This window comes from Schistocerca americana, chromosome 1 (genome assembly GCF_021461395.2).
Source record: "Schistocerca americana isolate TAMUIC-IGC-003095 chromosome 1, iqSchAmer2.1, whole genome shotgun sequence".
Taxonomy (NCBI): domain Eukaryota; kingdom Metazoa; phylum Arthropoda; class Insecta; order Orthoptera; family Acrididae; genus Schistocerca; species Schistocerca americana.
Window position 1 is genome coordinate 594,212,394 of NC_060119.1, and position 22,290 is coordinate 594,234,683.

Sequence of the window (22,290 nt, forward strand, 5' to 3'; positions counted from 1 at the left end):
GCAACTCTGGCTGTGGTCACGTTTGCCTGCGCGCAGCGACGCGAAGGACGCGCGGCCGGAGTGCGCGGTGCGGCGCGGCGCTGGCTCCGGGGACGCCACGGGGCTCGAGCTCTTCCTGCTCCGGGACGCCGCCACGCCCGACGGCGTGCGCCGGCTGGACCCGCCGGGAGCCCGGGTGAGCGGCCAGCGCCTGCAGCCTGCCACAGCGACCTCATTAGTAATACCCAGTAGCACTGACTTCAAAACACGTCGCCAAAACTATGTACACAATTGGCCATTAAAATTGCTACACCGCGAAGATGACGTGCTACAGACGCGAAATTTAACCGACAGGAAGAAGATGCTGTGATATGCAAATGATTAGATTTTCAGAGCATTCACACAACGTTGGCGCCGGTGGCGACACCTACAGCGTGCTGACACGAGGAAAGTTTTCAACCGATTTCTCATACAGAAACAGCAGTTGACCGGCGTTGCCTGGTGAAACGTTGTTGTGATGCCTCGTGTACGGAGGTGAAATGCGTACCATCCCGTTTCCGACTTTGATAAAGGTCGGATGTAGCCTATCACGATTGCGGTTTATCGTATCGCGACATTGCTCCTCGCGTTGGTCGAGATCCAATGACTGTTACCAGAATATGGAATCGGTGGGTTCAGGAGGGTAATACGGAACGCCGTGCTGGATCCCAACGGCCTCGTATCACTAGCAGTCGAGATGACAGGCATCTTATTCGCGTGGCTGTAACGGATCGTGCAGCCACGCCTCGATCCCTGAGTCAACAGAAGGGGACGTTTGCAAGACAACAACTATCTGCACGAACTGTTCGACGTCGTTTGCAGCAGCATGGACAATCAGCTCAGAGACAATGGCTGCGGTTACCCTTGACGCTGCATCACAGACAGGAGCGCTTGCGATGGTGTACTCAACAACGAACCGGTGTGCACGAATGGCAAAACGTAATTTTTTCGGATGAATCCAGGTTATGTTTACAGCATCATGATGGTCGCATCCGTGTTTGGCGACATCGCGGTGAACTCGCATTGGAAGCCTGTATTCGTCATCGCCATACTGGCGTATCACCAGGCGTGATGGTATAGGGTGCCATTGGTTACACGTCTCAGTCACCTCTTGTTCGCACTGACGGCACTTTGAACAGTGGACGTTACCCTTGGCTCTACCCTTCATTCGATCCCTGCGAAACCCTACATTTCAGCAGGATAATGCACGGCCGCATGTTGCAGGTCCTGTACGGGCCTTTCTGGATACAGAAAATTTTCGACTGCTGCCCTGGCCAGCACATTCTCCAGATCTCTCCCCAACTGAAAACGTCTGGTCAATGGTGGCCGAGCAAGTGACTCGTCACAATACGCAATGAACTGTGGTATGGTGTTGAAGCTGCATGGGCAGCTGTACCTGTACAGGCCATCCAAGCTCTGTTTGACTCAATGCCCAGGCGTATCAAGGCCGTTATTACGGCCAGAGGTGGTTGTTCTGGGTACTGATCCCTCAGGATGTATGCACCCAAATTGCGTGAAAATTAATGTCCGCTCTAGTATAATATATTTGTCTAATGAATACCCGTTTATAATATGCATTTCTTGTTGGTGTAGCAATTTTAATGGCCAGTAGTGTATCTATACCCAACTAGCTTTTGCCTGTGGCTTCGTCCGCGTGGATCTCGAATCCGCATGAATTTTTAAAAATCCTGAAGATTATTATCGGTGAGGAAAACGGATATAAAAAACTGAAGGCGAAGATGTCAACAGGGCGCAACGCTAAAGAATTGATGTGTTCGTAAGCACAGATACTGACATTTGAAGTATGAAATACCAATAGACCTGGATAGAGGAACAGCCTAGTGTTGTGTTTAAAGAAATTACGAAAATTAAAGAATCTGTTCTCACAAACACAATTGTTTGTCGTTGCGCGTTTTTCACAGCTTCACCTTCAGTTTTTTATATTAATTTTATCCCACCGATAATCAGCTGAGGGTTTTTCAAAATAGTGAGGGTTCGAGATCCACGCGGACAAAGTCGCGGGGAAGGCGTTATTACTACCCGACAAAATTACCAACGATAATAGTTACACCAACAGAAGAATGAAATCTAGAAACAAAGAAGTTAATCGAACCAAGATACTAAAATGAAATCATAACAATTCTATCATTACAATTGTATCGGTCAGACATGATGAAAACCTCTGAAGAAATGTACGAAAGAGATTTTTAGCGACAAATCGACAAACTATTCAACGATAGTAGATTTTTTTGTGTCAACTCGACCATCTTATCAACGATAATAGAAATGTCAACTCGACAAATTTATCAACGATAATAGTTACACCGATTCATGAGTGAATTCAAGACTGCCTGTAGATAGTGATTAAACTGTTAACATTATTATTATTATTATTATTATTATAAAACGTTCCAAAACAGTGTTTTTTTACCAATACCATAATTTCTATTCTGGTTTATTTAGTTAAGTTTTATAAAACATCTGCTGACCCGATTTTGTTTCTTTCAGTGTAGTGAAATGAACTTACACGAAACTGAGAGAAAATTTTTGCCAATTTTACTCATCTTCATGGACAACTCACGCTTCACCAAGAATTTGTTTATGACAAAATTGTTTTCACAAAAAAGCACCTAAAGGTTCCTAAGACAGTTTCCCCGTATCTCCTATTTATTCAGATTACAACAAACTGACCAGCTGAAGAAAACATTCGGCTTGTAGGCGCCATATATATATGAAACATGTACCAGATTTTATGTCAGATTCCAACAATACAACTGTGAAAGCCATATCCAATTTTGTGCAATAGTTTTTGCGTAATGCGGGTACAAACATACGGACAGTAGACAGACAGATAAACAAACAAACATTCTAAAAGTAATTGCTTTGGCTTCCATTTCACTTACAAAGACCTCTCATATTAAGTTTTCTTAAGTATCTCCTATCTCCAGACGTCGGTCGGTAACAACTTTTTTTATACATTACTGGCGATTAGAATTGCTATACCAAGAAGAAATGAGGATGATAAACGGGTATTATCTGAGAACTGACATGTGATCACATTTTCCCGCAATTTGGGTGCATAGATCCTGAGAAATCAGTACCGAGAACAACCACCTCTGGCCGTAATAACGGAGTTGATACTCCTGGCCATTGAGTCAAACAGAGCTTGGATGGCGTGTACAGGTACAGCTGCCCGTGCAGCTTCAACACGATACCACAGTTCATCAAGAGTAGTGACTGGCGTATTGTGACTAGCCAGTTGCTCGGCCACCATTGACCAGACGTTTTCAATTGGCGAGAGATGTGGAGAATGTGCTGCCCAGGGCAGCAGTCGAACACTTTCTGTATCCAGAACGGTCCCGTACAGGACCTGCAACACGCGGCCGTGCATTATCCTGCTGAAATGTAGGGTTTCGCAGGGATCGAATGAAGGGTAGAGCCAAGGGTAACGTCCACTGTTCAAAGTGACGTCAGTGCGAACAAGAGGTGACTGAGACGTGTAACCAATGGCACCCCATACCATCACGCCTGGTGATACGCCAGTATGGCGATGACGAATACACGCTTCCAATGCGAGTTCACCGCGATGTCGCCAAACACGGATGCGACCATCATGATGCCGTAAACATAACCTGGATTCATCCGAAAAAATTGTGTTTTGCCATTCGTGCATACAGGTTCGTCGTTGAGTACACCATCGCAGGAGCGTGGTAACCGCAGCCATGATCTCGGATCTGATTGTCCATGCTGCTGCAAACGACGTCGAACAGTTCGTGCAGATGGTTGTTGTCTTGCAAACGTCCCCATCTGTTGACTCAGGGATCGAGGCGTGGCTGCACGATCCGTTACAGCCACGCGAATAAGATGCCTGTCATCTCGACTGCTAGTGATACGAGGCCGTTGGGATCCAGCACGGCGTTCCGTATTACCCTCCTGAACCCACCGATTCCATATTCTGGTAACAGTCATTGGATCTCGACCAACGCGAGGAGCAATGTCGCGATACGAGAAACCGCAATCGCGATAGGCTACATCCGACCTTTATCAAAGTCGGAAACGGGATGGTACGCATTTCACCTCCGTACACGAGGCATCACAACAACGTTTCACCAGGCAACGCCGGTCAACTGCTGTTTGTGTAAGACAAATCAGTTGGAAACCTTACTCATGTCAGCACGTTGTAGGTGTCGCCACTGGCGCCAACGTTGTGTGAATGCTCTGAAAATCTAATCATTTGCGTATCACAGCATCTTCTTCCTGTCGGTTAAATTTCGCGTCTGTAGCACGTCATCTTCATGGTGTAGCAATTTTAATGGCCAGTAGTGTATGTACATGTATAGATAGGGTTGAAAGTGGCACATACAGAGGCACGAAATCGGCTTTTAAATGTGTTAAGACGTTTAGGTAAAAATGATAGCAAGGAGTTAGATAAAAATTTCGAAACTCCACGAGAAATGCATGCTTGAATATAAACGCAGATACTACCCTAGCCTGCAGGTGCTGCTGCTCTATTTGCCCACGAATGGCAGCTGTGCGATGCCTTCAGTTAGTTGCAAGTGTCGTGGTCAGAACAGTGTTAAGTGTAGGTTTTAACGCAGTGTGCAGGAGTCTGTGAATTCAAACGTGGGCAAATTTTTGATGTTCAGATACTGGGTGCGTCCGTAGCCAGCTAGCCAAAATGTTTGGTGTGTCAAGGGGCACGGTTTTGAAAATATTCAATATAGAAAAAGCGGAAAAATATCGTCCGTTAATCACGATGTGGACGATAGTGTGCATCCACTGATAGTGACGGACGGTCACTGTAGAGGATTATGACGAACAGTGCGTAGACGACAGCTGCCAATGTCCCTGCAGAACTGAATATCGCTCTCGCGGACCCAGTCAGCAGCAAAACAACACGAAAGGAACTCCAGAAGTACGGAAATACAGGGAGAGTTGGAATTCCAAAACCACTCATGAATTATGCTAATGCCTGTAACAGTAAAACGTGCCACCCAAGTTGTAAGACTTCCACTACGGGGCAATGGAAAAATGTAACTTGTTGGATAGGTCTCTTTGCAACTTCTGGGAGAGTTTACATTCCAAGAGAGAAATATGTTGGTGGTTGGGTGATCATTTGGGGAGCCATATCATGGTATTCCACGGGTCTCAAGGTCCTTTGGAAGGTCACCTAACTGTCACCGATTATGTGATTCCCGTTCCATTCCCATTCCTCATGTGTGTGAATGACCTTCCACTTGGCATTCAATAAGCATAACTGGCACTTTATGCAGACGATACTGGTCTTATGATAAATTCAATTACAGAGAAAGAAACACAACAGCTGGTAAATGATATTTTACAAAGAATCATTAAGTGGTACTCTTCCTACATTTTGAAAAAAAACACGCTCCATTCAATTCTGCCAACAAATAGAGTCATATCATCAACTGATGTAACACATGAACAAACCCCAGTGTATAGGGTACAATACTCCAAATTTTTGGGTGTACATAGCGATGAAAACTTGAACTGGAAGAAGCGTATTACTGAGCTTCTCAAACAAATTAATTCAGCCACTTCCCCCGTTCATATTATTCCCAATCTTGGAAACAAACGAGTCAACCTCCTGGCACTCAGCAATGTCTTACAGGATAACTTTATGAATAATTCATCACTTAGGAAGAAAGTGTTGATTCCAGAAAAGCGAGCAGTAAGAACAATGTGTCGTCCTCACTCACAGACATTATGTAGGTACCTCTTCAAGGAGCTACGCATTTAACCTGCACCACAACAATATACGCATATATTTGCTGATGAAATTCACCATACGTAACCCATCACAATTTGAGGAGGAGGAGGAGATTAGTGTTTAACGTCCCGTCGACAACGAGGTCATTAGAGACGGAGCGCAAGCTCGGGATGAATGAAGGATGGGGAAGGAAATCGGCCGTGCCGTTTCAAAGGAACCATCGCGGCATTTGCCTGAAGCGATTTAGGGAAATCACGGAAAACCTAAATCAGGATGGCCGGAGACGGGATTGAACCGTCGTCCTCCCGAATGCGAGTCCAGTGTGCTAACCACTGCGCCACCTCGCTCGGTATCACAATTTGAGAAGAATGTCGTGGAGGTTCGAGTCCTCCCTCGGGCATGGGTGTGTGTGTGTTTGTCCTTACGATAATTTAGGTTAAGTATTGTGTAAGCTTAGGGACTGATGACCTTAACAGTTAAGTCTCATAAGATTTCACACACATTTGAACATTTTTTGAAGAATGTCGTGTCTATACCTACAACGCTAGAGATAAAAATGACCTTTATTACCCATTGTTAAAGCTGTCAATTGGTAAGAAAGGAGTTGAGTATGCAGCAACAAAACCTTTTGATCATTTGCCCAATAACATAAAAACCTGAAGTTTGAAACCTAATTTAAAATCGTTTCTTCTGGAAAGTTCCTTCTAGTCTACTGACGAATTTATTCTTAAAAACTGGTAGCCAATAACAGAAAAAAGAATATTAGGAGCAGTTGCATGAAGAGGACTAAAAATAATAATGTGTTCATTAATGTTAACATCAGTCATGTATATATCCTGTAAACTACCTCGTTCCACATCATTTCGATAATAGAATCGTTCAAATGGTCTATGGAACATGTAACTAACTAACTAACCAACCAACTATTTCAGGTTCATCTCATGGAACGTTGTTTGTCCCTCAATGATGCTGCTGTGTTTCAGGAAGACAGGGATGCTGTCCACACAGTTCGCATAATCCAAGACTAGTTTTGTGAGCACGAAAGTGAATCCGCCTCTACCCTCGCCACTGTAGTCACCAGATGTCAATATTGCTGAGAGTTCTTGGTTTACCTTGGAGAGAATGGTGCATGAGTACTATCCACCTCCATCATCGTTACTTCAGCATGTCACTATTTAGCAGGAACTTGAAAACTACACAGGATCTGTGTTTATCCATTCTTAGACGACTGGAAGCTGTTTTGAATGCCAGCTGGTTTCCTACACCCTATTAGGCACGGCAATGTGTTCTGTTTCGGTATTTCCATTTTTTATCCGTCCCCTGTAGAAGTGAATCATCATTTACCGTGACTATGTCATTCACAGTGCTGATCGCACCTGTATAATAATTTAAAAAGTGAGACTTTCTGCCGTTTTACAACTGGAACTCCAATCCAAAAGCTTATCCTTTCGCAGATAAACTTCTTCTAACAATGCTAGTCCCGCTAGATATGCATGAGCCATTTTGCGACGTTTGGAAAGCTGGAGAGAGGCACTGGCGAGGAGAGCTTCGAAGGCGGGTCGTTTGAGTGTAGCTCCAGCAGCAGGCGTCTAAGTATTCAGCGTCATAGAAGCAATAAGTGTGTCCAGTCACACCTTCGCTGACGAGTTTGCACAGAGGGGGCCACACCTGTGTAAGTAAACCAAAATCTTACATGCCGTTCGAGATGAGTTCTATTCTCCGTCAGTGCTTTGCGGAACAGAAGTAAGCTCGCATAATGTCGCTTCATATTTTCTGGTGGAATGTCTGGTTAATGACTGTCCAGACCTCTTCAGAGTACGTCACGTCTGATGTTATAAGATATAATAAACCAAACTGAGGATGTTAAACAATCGCCTTGTTGAAATTCTGTTTCTTGATCTTTCTTCTTTGTTGTTATTTCATTGCTCCTTATAAAAGGGTGAAGGCATTCATAAATTTTCACTGTATGCCCGGAAATGTTTATAAAATACATGGACAGCTTCTAAAAAAAATGTAGATGTTTTATACTTATAAGGGGCAGTCAAACGAAAACGAGACAAATGGAAAAGAAATACATTTACATCTACATCTACATGGACACACTGCAAATCACATTTAAGTGCCTGCCAGGGTTCATCGAACCCCTTCACCATTCTCTTATTATTCCAATCTCCTTTTAGCGCGCGGAAAGAACGAACACATGTATTTTCGTACGAGTTCTAATTTCCCTTATTTTATTGTGGTGATCTTTTCTCCCTATGTAGGTCGGTGTCAACAAAGTATTTTCGCATTCGGAGGAGAAAGTTGGCGATTGGAATTTCGTGAGAAGATTCCTTCGCAACGAAAAACGCCTTTCCAAATCCTGTATCATTTCAGTGTCACTCTCTCCCATACTTCGCGATAATATAAAAGGAGCTACCCTTCTTTGAACTTTTTCGTTTGTGTGACCTAAGTTCAACGAATTTCTTTTAGCACTCATGTGGACTACCTCATTTTCGCACCATTCAGATATCTTTTCTAAATTGTTTTGCAATCTGTTTTGATCTTCTGATGACTTTATTAGTCGATATACGACAGCGTCATCTGCAAACAACCTAAGACGGCCGCTCAGATTATCTTCCAAATCGTTTATATAGATAAGGAACAGCAAAGGGCCTATAATAATGCCTAGGGGAACGCCAGAAATCATTCTGTTTTACTCGACGACTTGCCGTCAGTTACTACGAACTGTGACCCCTCTGACAGGAAGTCACAACTCCAGTCACATAACTGAGACGATATTCCATAAGCACGCAATTTCACTACAAGCCGCTTGTGTGGTACAGTGTCGAAAGCCTTCCGGAAATCCAGAAATACGGAATCGATCTGAAACCCATTGTCAGTATCACTCAACACTTCATTCGAATAAAGAGCTAGTTGTGTTTCACAATAATGATGTTTTCTAAACCTCTGATGGCTTTGTGTCAATAGACCGTAATTCATAATGATTGAACACTCAAAACTTTAATCAATCTGCTTTGATTAACTTTAGATCAGCTAAAAACCACATTCAAAATCCAAGACACAAGGCTTAAGCAAAATTGAAATACAAGGTTCTTCTGGAGGTTTCACCCAAGAATAGTTTCTCAATCTTCAATCAAATCTGCTGAAGGCCTTTGAAATTTAATTTTAATGGAACTAGGTTGGAGGTCGCAAATTAAGCAATAAGAGAAGTTTAAATCAAAAGGCAGAAGGCCTTATCTTAAAACCTCTCCAGCAAAATTCGGCTGAAGGCGCCATATAAAAATATAACAATCTCATGCCTTAAGGGCAAGACAAGAACATTAATTTAAGAGATATTGATACTCGGCTGAAAGTCACACATCAACCAAATAACTAAAATCCAAACAGGGAAATTACTAAATAACACACAAGGAATGGCGCTCAGAAGTTTCCAAATATCGGCCTGGGATTGTAACACTAACGCCCGTTTAGGTGAGACAGGCAGCCTGACCAACGACTTCATCACCTGGAGGCAATCCAACCGACAGACTGATACTTTATTATTAGTTTAATATAAGTATATACTGTAATAGTTGATGTTATGTAAATATAAGTTCACCTTTTTTTGAGGGATGACTTTGTTCGATTGGCTTAATGTACAGTGAAACGTCCCCTTAGAAAAATTATTGAATTACTGTGCTGATAAATCTCATACATTATTTGCTTTTCAAACAGCTGAGCAAAACTGAATGTTCTCAGACATTACTCTCTTTACTTATTCTGATCAATACTAAACTGACACAATATTTTTAGCGCAACGCAATCTGACTTTTAATAATCCCTACAAAAGAATGGCCCTAACTAACATTAAACTATACCTTTCACAAATCACTTACCTCACAAAAATCTTCGTTACTCGAACCACTGCAATACAGCGAGCGCCACTACTGCCAGCTAAATAAAAGATTCAAACTACTGAAGGCACACTGATAGGCATAGTTAGCAAATGAAAGATTTTGATAGAGAACAAACAATGTATTTACCTTAATAGTGTTCAAAAGTCATAATATATATAGCAGTTCATGACATCCAGTCTTACAAATGTACTGTCTCTGATGGACACACGTCCAGATCATCCGCTCTCAAAATTCCGCCATCTCTCTCCCCTCATCCACCACTGCTGGCGGCTCACCTCCAACTGCGCAACGCTACGCGCTGTTCACATCCAGCTGCCCAACAATACAATAGCGAATATTACAACAATGCCACCCAGCCACAGACTGCACACAGCACACCCAGTGATTTTCATACAGAGCGCTACGTGGCGTTACCAATATAAAAACCTAAATAGCCTACTTACAACAGGACAGCTTGCACTACGTGCATAAAGATATTTTGCTCCTTTTTCTTTTACGCTGCGTAATTCACATGTTGAAAATATTCTGCTACTGGGTAGGAACAGTGATCAAGTAAGACTGACCTTGGAGTTTTACTAATAGGTGGGAATGATGAAATAATGTTTATCTTATGCAAAGGAGTATTCCAAATTTTTACAGCACTGTTTGTAATGGAACTTTTTGTAAGTCTGTGTCCTTATTGATTGGACATGGTACTTTCCTTTTCATGGACGATGGAGGAAATGTGCGTTTTAATAGAGGTAACGTGAGAATTTTACGCGCGCTCGTTGAGTAAATACTGTGATTTACCAACTAGAAACATCCCTCAACTGCCGCTGGAGTGCGTTGCGATCGCATATACCACGTTGGTCCCACGTAGCGTATGCACAAGTCGCATCGTCCCTGAGCGTTCAGCAGCATGTTGAACTTGGCACGCTCAACGTTAACGTTCGACAGCACGGTCCGTGTGCCGACGGCTTTACGTACGGCCGCCTGGGAATTCTTTCGCCGCCTGCTACGCCCCAGGGCGACCTCCCACTCGACCACAGCAGAGAAGTCAACCTCAGTGAGAGCAGCAACTGGGATGCCCACCAGTGAGCACCGATCAGAGGACTCAGACGTGCTGGACGTCAGTTGGATCCCCACGGCCGGCCCACAACAGTGGTACCCATCCACAGCAGCCTCAAGCTGTATAACCGAAGCCATCACAGTCTGAAGTTGAGAGCTAAGTGTCACCAACTCAGCTCGCATCTGCGCACAACTATCGCAGTCCCTGTCCATACTAAAGACCGTGGAAAGCTGAACTACGCAGATAAACGGACTGCCGGCCGGTGTGGCCGTGCGGTTCTAGGCACTTCAGCCTGGAACCGCGTGACCGCTATGGTCGCGGGTTCGAATCCTGCCTCGGGCATGGATGTGTGTGATGTCCTTAGGTTAGTTAGGTTTAAGTAGTTCTAAGTTCTAGGGGACTGATGGCCACAGATGTTAAGTCCCATAGTATTCAGAGCCATTTGAACCATAAACGGACTATCGGCACGTGCCGCGCAACTCTGCTGTAGACCAAGACGAAAACGCAGGAACTGTGTCTAATACACAGCACAGCTAACTACCGAAGCACTCAAGTGAAACTACATACTTCGCCCCTGAGCCGGCCGAAGTGGCCGTGCGGTTAAAGGCGCTGCAGTCTGGAACCGCAAGACCGCTACGGTCGCAGGTTCGAATCCTGCCTCGGGCATGGATGTTTGTGATGTCCTTAGGTTAGTTAGGTTTAACTAGTTCTAAGTTCTAGGGGACTAATGACCTCAGCAGTTGAGTCCCATAGTGCTCAGAGCCATTTGAACTTCGCCCCTGATTAGGAACTCGTAATACGTCACAACATCTGTTTACTTTCCGACGCAAACGAAAGCGCGAGAACTGTGGCTATTAGATATTAAATAAACACGCAGTAACTCAAGAAACTAAATTATTTAAGCACACAGATGATATTATAAAATTCGCTCCTTGTTTGGAACTCATAAAAGTCACAAAATCGGTTAGTTCCCTGCTGCTGCTTGTGTCTCGGCCGGCTGATGCTGCCTGACTTTTTATTATTTCAAGAGCAATTGTCGCAGCTGTTAATACATTTATCCAACTGTGAGACAAGATGGTTAGTGCCTTCATGGAAAAATGTTTGCAGTTCCCTATGGAACCACGATGGTAAACAGCAGTGCACCTCTTCCTCTGAAGCAAATCGAAGGGCCAGGAATGTCGTCGTCCTTCAGAATTCCAAAAATGAAATCGCATGGTAAGCGATCGTGAAGATACGGAAGATGTGTAAGGGCATCCCAGCGAAACTTCTGCAATGTAATCGAAACAACTTTGGCAACATGCGTGCGAGCATTATTCTGCAATAGAATGATGCTGTCCGTCAACGTGCCTGAGCGTTTGGACTTGGGGCCACGTTTCGTTTTTCGTAGTGTCGTACCTCTGTGCGTTAATTTTGGCGCCGTGTTACTGGCGGACAACAAATGTCAGGCCCTTGCACTCAAAGAAAAATGACATCATCACTTTCCCTGAGCTGGCGTGCCTGTTGTTTCGAGTACGCTGCAGAAATTTCGCTGGGAAGCCCTTAAATATCCTCCGTCAGTATCGATCGCTCTCTATGCGATTGCTATATTATTGGAGACTCGAAAAAAGACATTCGTGGCCTCGATTTGCTTCGGGCGAAGAGGTGCACGGCTGGGTACAATCATCGTTCCATAGGCAGTTGGATACAGTTTTCCATAAAGGCATTGACCGTCTTCCTTCACGCTGAGACAAATGTATTTAATAACGAGAATTACTTTTGAAATAATGAATAGTTCACTTTCTTTCTTTCCATATATCTCATTTTAATTTGACTGAGCCTTGTATAAAACGGGTGCTGGTACAGAAAGACTTTAAGTAAAGTATGGTTCTGTTTTTTAAGATACAGTCAACTGATGACAGTCTTCATGAAAATAGTGTTTCTTGATTAAGCCCAGTAACTTTTTATCCATAAAAGATAATGTTTATCACTTCTTTCTGGAAAATTATACACTAACGCTCATGGCATTTGAAACAGTTAGAAAAAAGAGATAATACAGACCTCAAGGACGAATGAAACAGTGTACCAGTAAAGGTCACTGTTGCACTAAGTACTGTTAGACAAGAGACTTCAAAAGGAGTCAATGTGTGAGCCAGTAAGCCTCCTCGATGTTGAAATCTACTTATGTTTACTGTCTAACAACAGGAACTTCCATTGTTTGATTACTAGTACTGATGTTTGTTTATTACTAACCTATAGCACATACAACGTGTGCACTCCAATATGGCCATCACAAGTGTTTCCGCTGTACAATTACTCAAATGAAAATTCGGTACCGTCTGATGTGATACGCAGCTGTAGTGATCAAAGCAACCACCGCCTGCCGCTCCCATAACCCTGCGTACAGCTGCCTACCTCAGCTGAGGTAGCATCATTTCTGATGTCTGGTGATGACATTCTTATTGTGTTTATTGCGTCGACCAAGCCGTACATCTGAATTAATATTTTTCAAATTAAATTATATTTTATACAAATTCGAATTACGCTCAAGGCACTTTGTGCATCAATATACAGGGTGTCCCAGCTATCTTGTCCACCCAAAATATCTCTGGAACAATGACAGCTATTGGAAAAGGACTTTCACCGGTATCAATGTAGGGTTGGGGCCCATGAATGTACATATTTGGAAACATTCTAAAACGAAAGCATATGTGTTTTTTAACACAAATTTATGTTTTTTTAAATAGGCCTCCTATATTTTTTCTTCAGCAATCCATAGCATGACAAAGCACATACACAATGGCGTTGATTGCATCGCAATATTCCCATTACATCCCGAGATATTAGGACGCGAAGTTGACGCTTGAAACACCCGACATGCGCTGCTAGCGCACGTCCTGAGGCTCAGGCGTGAACCCCATGCTGCCCGTAATCGCGATGTGATTGACATGCGTAATCACACTTTCATACTTATCAAGAGGTCAGAAAAGAATAATACGGTCTGCTGCCATCCTGCATTAACGTCGTACATTCCAGCAGGTATTTATCCCACAGGCTAGTGGTGATGCGGTTCTGTAACATATCTGTGTACCGCAACGTTAGTCACAAAGTTAACTTCGCTTATCGTTAATCCGTTACTAAAAAGGTAATGCCGTTCAACGTTAAAACTTTACTTTACTGTAGATCTAGCGCAAGTGACAGTTAATCATTCACTCGTAATAGTAAAATTCATGTTGATGGTTTTAGTGAAAAGAGCAAGTGGACTAAAAGTTTTACCGTTGTTTAGGTAAAAATGTTTTGATTTGGGAAGTTCAGGTAGGACATAGAAGATGAATGTAAACATGTTTAACCAATTAGTTTTATTATCCCATAATTATCAATGTTATGTTTATCTAATGCGTTAAATGACAAATTGTTGCAAACAAATGTTTCTTAACATCACTGGGTAAAATGGCCCTTTGTAGAAACTTCCACTAGATACTAAACATAGCGTACACATCTCATGCTGAAAGTGATGCCCATTGGCTAGCATACATAGGGGTCACTCTGCGGATGAAGGATGCCCTATTTCGTGCTACTGTTTCCTCTTTGATAGCTGTACAAGCATCAATAATGCGTTGCTTCATGTCCTCTGGTGTTGTTGGTTCATGTTGGTAAACAGCATCCTTCACTGCTCCCCAAAGAAAATAATCCAGCGGTGTAAGGTCCGGAGATCGGGCAGGCCACCTAACTGGGCCACCTCGTCCAATCCACCTACCAGGGAACTTACGGTTCCGAAGTCGTCGTGCTCGTAAGGCGTTATGTGCAGGGCATCCGTCATGCTGATACCACATGACCATTCTCCGGTTCAGAGGTACGGTGTCCAAGAGAACAGGAAGATTGTGTCGTATAAATCTGGAGTATTGTCAGCCATTTTGGATGCCATTTATAAATAAAGGTCCGATAATGGTATCTCCAATAATCCCACACCAAACATTAACTTTCCACGGACGTTGATGCTCTACCTGACGGAGCCATTTTGGATTGTCTACGGACCAATAATGCATATTCCTCATATCGACAATTCCTTTGTTGGAGAATGATGCCTCGTCGGTAAAGAGAACATCTGCAAAAAAATTTGGATTAGTCAGAAGTTTTTGCTGAGCCCACCGAGAAAATGTTACCCTATTGCGTAAGTCATTTCCATGAAGATCCTGGTGTAAATGAACATGGTAAGGATGAAATTTATGACGTTTAAGAATACGCTGTGCACTTGATTTCGACACACCAACTTCACGTTCAATTTGACGTGTGCTGATTTGAAGATTCACAGCTATGGTAGCGAGCACAGCAACTTCAGCACGTTCATTTGTGCGTGTTCTAGGACGATGTCGAGGCCTTGGATTTAAGCTTCCCGTTTCACGTAGACGAGATGTGAGACGACGAAACATCCGGCGCGAAGGCGATGGCTTGTCAGGGAATCGTCTTCTGTACAGTCGTTCTGCCTGAACAGCATTTCGTCCACCTACAACAGGGTACAGTACAGGTATGTAGAGTAGGGTAGAAAACAGACATATTAACTTAATAATCATAATGTTCGCTAACAGTACTATCAACAAACAAGCAACCTCATAACGTATTTCCCGTCAACGTTCATTCTCCATAGATCAGCAGCATTTCTGCCATATCTTCCTGTGTGTACATTATACTGTACAGTATAAGTTCCACAACAAAACGTTTATTCGCAATGTGTACTACCTCTGTGCCGTCACTAGATTACTCTGATGCACGACTACACTGGCGAGCGGTGTACTGCACCCCAAAGCAACAACAAATGGGATGCTCGGAGGGTGGTGGAGTACAGGAGTTTGCATGGGTCGAAAATCATAAACAAGGCGAAGTGGTAACTGTGGCAGTAGTAGGAACTACGTTGGACACTTGACTAAGTAGAGCCAGGCCCTGCGCGACAGGCACAATGGGTCCTATAACGAATTAGATAAACCTTATTTTGGGTGTGCAGGATAAATAAGACAACCTGGCGGGTGTACACCGATCGGTACTGGTTCATATTGTGTACGTCGATACGTAAAACATGCAAGAGGGAAACCATTATGTGCTTAAGAGAGTTGATGGCAGCAGGCCGTATTATTCGTTTCGGACCTCTTGATAAGTATGGAGGTGTGATTACACATGTCAATCACATCGCGATTACGGGCAGCATGGGGTTCACGCCTGAGCCTCAGGACGTGCGCTAGCAGCGCATGTCGGGTGTTTCAAGCGTCAACTTCGCGTCTCAATATCTCGGGATGTAATGGGAATATTGCGATGCAATCAACGTCATTGTGTATGTGCTTTGTCATGCTATCGATTGCTGAAGAAAAAATATAGGAGGTCCATTTAAAAAAAACATAAGTTTGTGTTAAAAAACACATATGCTTTCGTTTTAGAATGTTTCCAAATATGTATATTCATGGGCCCCAGCCCTACATTGATACCGGTGAAAGTCCTTTTCCAATAGCTGTTATTGTTCCAGATATATTTTGGGTGGACAAGATAGCTGGGACACCCTGTAGAATTCGTGGACACTGAAAGATTTCCGACTCTGTTCACATGCGAATTATGCTTAAAAAGTAGTGATTAAACTAACCTGAGACAAGGACAGAACCACTAAGAGCAAATGGAAACAAAAAATTCACTATAAATGGCAAGATATAAATTGAGCAGTGTGTTGTTGATACGTATGTCAAATAATTGATCTTGATCAGTAAAGTACAAAACTGAAGTTGAATTTTGTCAAGGCAAAGTATTTCCAAAGCTATCAACGAATTTTATCGATGTTTTAATTAATATTAATCTTTCAGACCAAACAAGTTACCTTTGTCGAGGTATTTTAAACAAACTACCAGTTAGCTCGCCTGTCAGCCCTGCTGGTATGAGAGGCTAGGTTCAGGAACGAACGCCGATTGTGCGGTGACGCACCTTACTGACCGACTGAGCTGCTTCGATTGCTTCAAAATGCTTATTAAGGAAACAGTCCCTACCAGATAGGATTAACGGAGTACATCGAGAAAGTTCAAAGAAGAGCAGCACGTGTTGTATTATCGAGAAATAGGAGACAGAGTGTCACTGACACGATACAGGATTTGGGATGGACATAGTCAAAACAAAGGCGTTTTTCGCTGCTGCGAAATCTTCTCAAAAGTTCAATCACGAGCTTTCTTCTCGGGAAGTGAAAATATTTTGTCGAGCCGACTTACTTAGGGAGAAAAAATCATCATAATAAAAGAAGGGAAATCAGGGTTCGTCCAGAAAGCTATAGGTGTTCGTTTTTTCCCAGCGCTATTCGAGACTGGAATAATAGAGAATTGTTGTGAAGGTGGTTCGATGAACCCTTTGTCAGGCACTTAAGTGCTATTTGCAGATATCCAAGTAGATGTAGATGAAACGTCTCCACAAGAAACCTACTACGTTACTGCGAATAAGAGGTGGTCCTGGATTTCAATAACTGTTGGTAATGTTAGACATACTTTTTAAAATCAATAGCAATAGCGGAGCTTCAAACACACAATGAGGGCTGATGAAGAGTATCTAATTAATGACCTTCAAAGAGACGGATAATTTGGAGAAATTTTTTATTATTGCCGAAACTGCCTGTTACATTCCATCAGAACCAACTTTTATTAAGTGAAAATTTACGGTGTGATGAACAAAAAATCTTCCTTCTAATTAGTCGCAGCTCGCGTGCTTGTCAAAATCGGCATGTAGTGAGTTCAAACGGTCTCCAGAAAATGGATTTATAATACCGCTACATTTTGATTCGTACCATAGGACGTGGAGCTACAACAGCGATGTGTATATGGCATAATGGTATCAATGGGCCGTCCAGCATGGTCCATACCGTTGGGTCTCCTGACTAAAACGGACTTTTCTTTTGCACTGCGCGTGCCGTGGTTTGCATTGTTGACCCGCCTTCCGTTGTGTTGGCTTCCATTGTACAAACATCCCACGTCAGGCCAAAACGAGCATCCATGTGGATCGACTATTTCGTGATGAATAAAAAGATGTAGTGATTTCAGACGAGTTCCTCTACAAGCCATTCTGCAATTGTGGCCTACTACATGTTAAACGCTACCTTCGCCGTCTGACAAGCTGTGTTGTTGTAGGACGCAGCATACAGACGTCAGCTCCGTTGGTTTTGGGCGCCATTGGACACAACGTGCCACCGCTATTCCTTCGTACTCAGAACTACCTTAACGGTAGCTGTCTCTCGTATCCTTCAGACAACTGCAGGTGCAGGTGTTTCAGAAGGACGATGCCAGCTAAAAGTGGAGAAGAACGTATATATCTCCTTTGAACATCGTGACGGTTACTACTTCTCTCGACAGAAATTATATTCTTTTTAGTTGCGTCCACAGTCCTGAAGTATCTAGAAATAAAAATATCTTCCACCTGAACTGTTACACAGTTGGGATTTCGGCTGTTGTTCCATTCTCAGGTATAGCTGCACCAGCTAATATCATTAACGAGGGAACTTATCCATCGCACCCCCCTCAGATTTAGTTATAAGTTGGCACAGTGGATAGGCCTTGAAAATCATAGAGAAAACAGGAAAAAGTTGTGTGGAACTATGAAAAAAATAAGCAAAATATACAAACTGAGTAGTCCATGCGCAAGATAGGCAACATCAAGGATAGTGTGAGCTCAGGAGCGCCGTGGACCCGTGGTTAGCGTGAGCAGCTGCAGAACGAGAGGTCCTTGGTTCAAGTGTTCCCTCGAGTGAAAAGTTTACTTTCTTTATTTTCGCAAAGTTATGATCTGTCCGTTCGTTCATTGACGTCTCTGTTCGCTGTAATAAGTTTAGTGTCTGTGTTTTGCGACGGCACCGCAAAACCGTGCGATTAGTAGACGAAAGGACGTGCCTCTCCAATGGGAACCGAAAACATTTGATGGCAAGGTCATACCTCAACCGATTCCTCCACAGGAAAACACGTCTGATATATTCTATACGACACTGGTGACGGCATGTGCGTCACATGACAAGAATATGTAGTCGACCCACCTAATTTGTACACTTAGCGAATGGGTAAAAAGATTCTTCTACCTTGCCCGATTTAGGTTTTCTTGTGGATGTGATAATCACTCCCAAAAAAGTGATGAAAACATAGAGTTTATCACATAAACTGCAAATGTCCAAGCAAATCTGAGCATGTCCTGGAATTTTGGAGAGCGAAGTTGATTATGTGTGAGTGCCTGAACTTTGATAATTGACACACGATCACGTAAACAATACTGCTCTGTGTACCTGTGCAGCTTCGCTAAATCATAGAATCTTTTCACTAAGTATTTCACTTGCCGAAAACCAAACACATCTAACGGTTGCACAAGAGGTGTACAACCTGGAGGAGTGGTAATCACGTCTACTCCCACACTAAAATTGTACAATGCCTGATCCTTCTGTACTGTATAGCTGTCAAGGAGTAAGGCAAAATCTTTGTCCGCGTAAGGAGCAATCACACGTTCATTAAAGTCTTTCACTAGTCTTTTCTCCATTTTTCCTGACACACTGCAATTCACAATGACATTCGGTGTTTGCGCAAGTACCCTATTTACCTGTTGCTGAACTTACGGTCCAAATACACCATTTTTTCCTGCAAACGTAAATAAAATGTAGGTAAAAGAAATCCTGCTTTGTTCAGAGCATATTGTATGGTATAACTATGTGAAGTGGCATGCAGCTGGTCTACAGTACATTCCGTGTCGCCTTCTCCGACTAACGATAACGTGCGGGTCGATTTCATTTCATAGTTAAAACCGAACTGATCTGTGTTGATAATATATGCGTCTTCATACTGTTGGAATCTGACGTTTGTTTCTGTAACAAACGTCTTGGAACACTCTAAAAGTTCTTCCAGTTTATTCGCGTAGTTCTTGCTTACATACTTCGTAATATTACTGCTCGTAATTTTGTATTTTCTTTTGAACGTGACAAGCCAATGAGATGAAGAATTGAAGTCCAGGCCGATTTGTTTAGCGTAACGCAATCCCAAAATCTGTAGGACTGTATCATGCACTGCACTTAATTCATTTCTTGCATTAATATATTGTCGGTATACATGGTTTTCTAGTTCACTGAACTTCTGTCTTCGGGTTCCACCTCGTACCACGACTTCTTTACAATATTTAATTGTGCTTTTTTCCTCCATCCCTTTAAATTTCTTAAATTTATTTGTTACTTCACTCCATAATCTGTATTTGCATCTTTTAATTGGTTTGGACAGTAACCTGTATTGGAGCATTTCCTTTATGTAACCCAAAGAAATACCATCACATTGAAGTCGCAGTATTTCCTCTTCGTGGTCTTTGTACGGATAGTCATCAATCTCATCATCTGGTACATACAGCCCCGCAGCAATCAGCAAGGTATCGTCATCACCACACGTGCTATTTATCAACAAATGTAGGAAATAATCATACAAATGTTCGACAATCGTTCGATCCCTTAAGGAACTTTCCGATTCCTTACAGTTCGGAAAATATTCATTGACCTTGTTATTGAAGTCGCGAGCTATATTAGCTGGATTCATATTGCCCACGGAATACATATCACGTATTGAATGCACTCTCGTCCAAAGTAGCGAACAGTCAACTGCCAGCCAGGGAGCCTCGTTAGCAGGAATACTCTCTCTTTCCGTGGCTGTAGTCGACTGACGTCGTGTGTTTCTATGTTTGTTTAGGTGTAGCGTCCCCATACTACGGCGCAGTTGCATCGGACGTACGGACATATAATAATTGTCTGAAAATAAAAAATTAAACTTTTCACTCGAGGGAAGACTTGCACCAACGACCTCTCGTTCAGCAGTTGCTCCCGCTAACCACGGGACCACGGCGCTCCTGAGCTCACACTATCCTTGATGTTGCATATCTTGCGCATGGACTACTCATTTTGTATATTTTGCTAATTTTTTTCATAGTTCCACACAACTTTTGTTTTCTCGTTTGATCTGTGTTCAGTTTTTCAAGACCTATCCACTGTGCCAACTTATAAATCTGAGGGAAGTGCTATGAGGAGGTTCCCTTGTAAGAAAAATCAAGCCTAGAGATACATTCTGTTCTCAAAAATTTTGTAGAAACGCAAATTACTGGAATCAGTGCACACTGCGATGCATAATGAAAATTAACTTTTGGGAGAAAAAAATTATTTTAAAAAATACGCACAATCTGCCACTTCATTGTGAAGTGCGCCAATGCATATTCATTCTTCTCAAGAAAGCGAAGTGTTGAAATGATCGTATGGCATTGTTGGCCGGGATCTCCCATTCGAGTTCGGCCGCCAAGTGAAAGTCTTATTTCAGTCGGCGTCACACTGGGCGACTTGCGGCCGATGATGAGGATGAAATGTCCCCGAGCGAGAAAATCTCTAACCCGGCCGGGAATCGAACCCGGGCCCAGTGCATGGGAGGCAAGAACGTACCACCCAACTATGCAGGCGGACAGCAAAATATTGTGTCATCCGCATTTATTGCTTATCATGCTAATACAGCTGCTAGTTCAGAATGGCGCAATAGCCTAAACACTGATTGTAAAAAATATAACTAATAACGGCCCAGGCACAAAATATCATTTCGTCTGTTATCGCTCCTACTGGCCACGTCAGAGATTATTTTCCACGCAGGAAAATAAATACGTTTCTTATTTTCAGTTCAGCCCACTAAGCTGTCTTTATCACTTTTCGGTTTAAATGCCTTTCGTTTAGAAGCCACAGCACTCCATTTTCAGACAAAAGGATTCGGTGTACATTTGTAACACCTGCTGTGTAGCAGATAGCGATAGGAAACTGCTTTCCGCCCACGTAGCAACGAATAGGAATACACCCAATGACAAATCCATCGGTATGTGCGCATATTTGTTGATACATAACCAAATAAAAGTTCAGGACACCCCTAGGTAATGCGGAACTGACGACTAGACACCAACTAGAAGCAGACGCGCATGTTTGAAAGGAAGTGGGGAGCGCTGTTTTGTGAGTAGAGGGACAACAACTGCAACACGGGTAGGTGGGGCGAGCTCAGTGACTTCAATGATGGTCTAGTTTTTGGATGTCATCTGAGTAACAAATCCATCAGGGACACGTTAACACTTCTAAAGCTGCCCAGGTCTACTCCTGGTAATGTGACTGTGAAGCGCAAAAAGTGCAAACGCGGAGGATCAGCCATACGGGCTCATCCAAGAATTGCGGCCGGCGGGCGCGCCCGCGCCCCGTCCGCGACCGTGTGTCGCTAGTGTCGCCATAGGAGGGAGAGAGCTGCGGAGCGAGTGAGACCGCACAGCACTGCTCTGCGCTAGACTGTCTCGCGGTCAGATCTAACGTAAACAAAATATTCTATTTTAGAATTAATTTTATGTAAGGGATATAGAGTCTCATTCTTACTGTTAGTAGTTACAAGTAAGTATTTTTTGTTATACTTCGTGCTACAATTTTTTGTATCCCTTTTCAGAGTTTTGAAATCGGATCCTTAGTTTGCTGTTTTGTACGTAATAATTTTAACTGACCAAGTTTGAAAACTAAAATAGAATTAAGGTTATAAAGCTCTTTAATTCTTACAGTCTACATTGTTAAAGAAGACAATTAACATTTTACA

General features: G+C 42.9%; 1 protein-coding gene across 1 annotated transcript in view; it reads left to right on the plus strand.

Moving 5' to 3' along the window:
• LOC124580386 (pickpocket protein 19-like) overlaps positions 1–22,290 on the plus strand; it is a 151,545-nt gene that overhangs the window by 59,241 nt on the left and 70,014 nt on the right. The window contains exon 4 of the mRNA XM_047131259.1: positions 37–175. Coding sequence (XP_046987215.1) covers positions 37–175 — 139 coding nt within the window. The remainder of the gene's footprint in view (positions 1–36; positions 176–22,290) is intronic.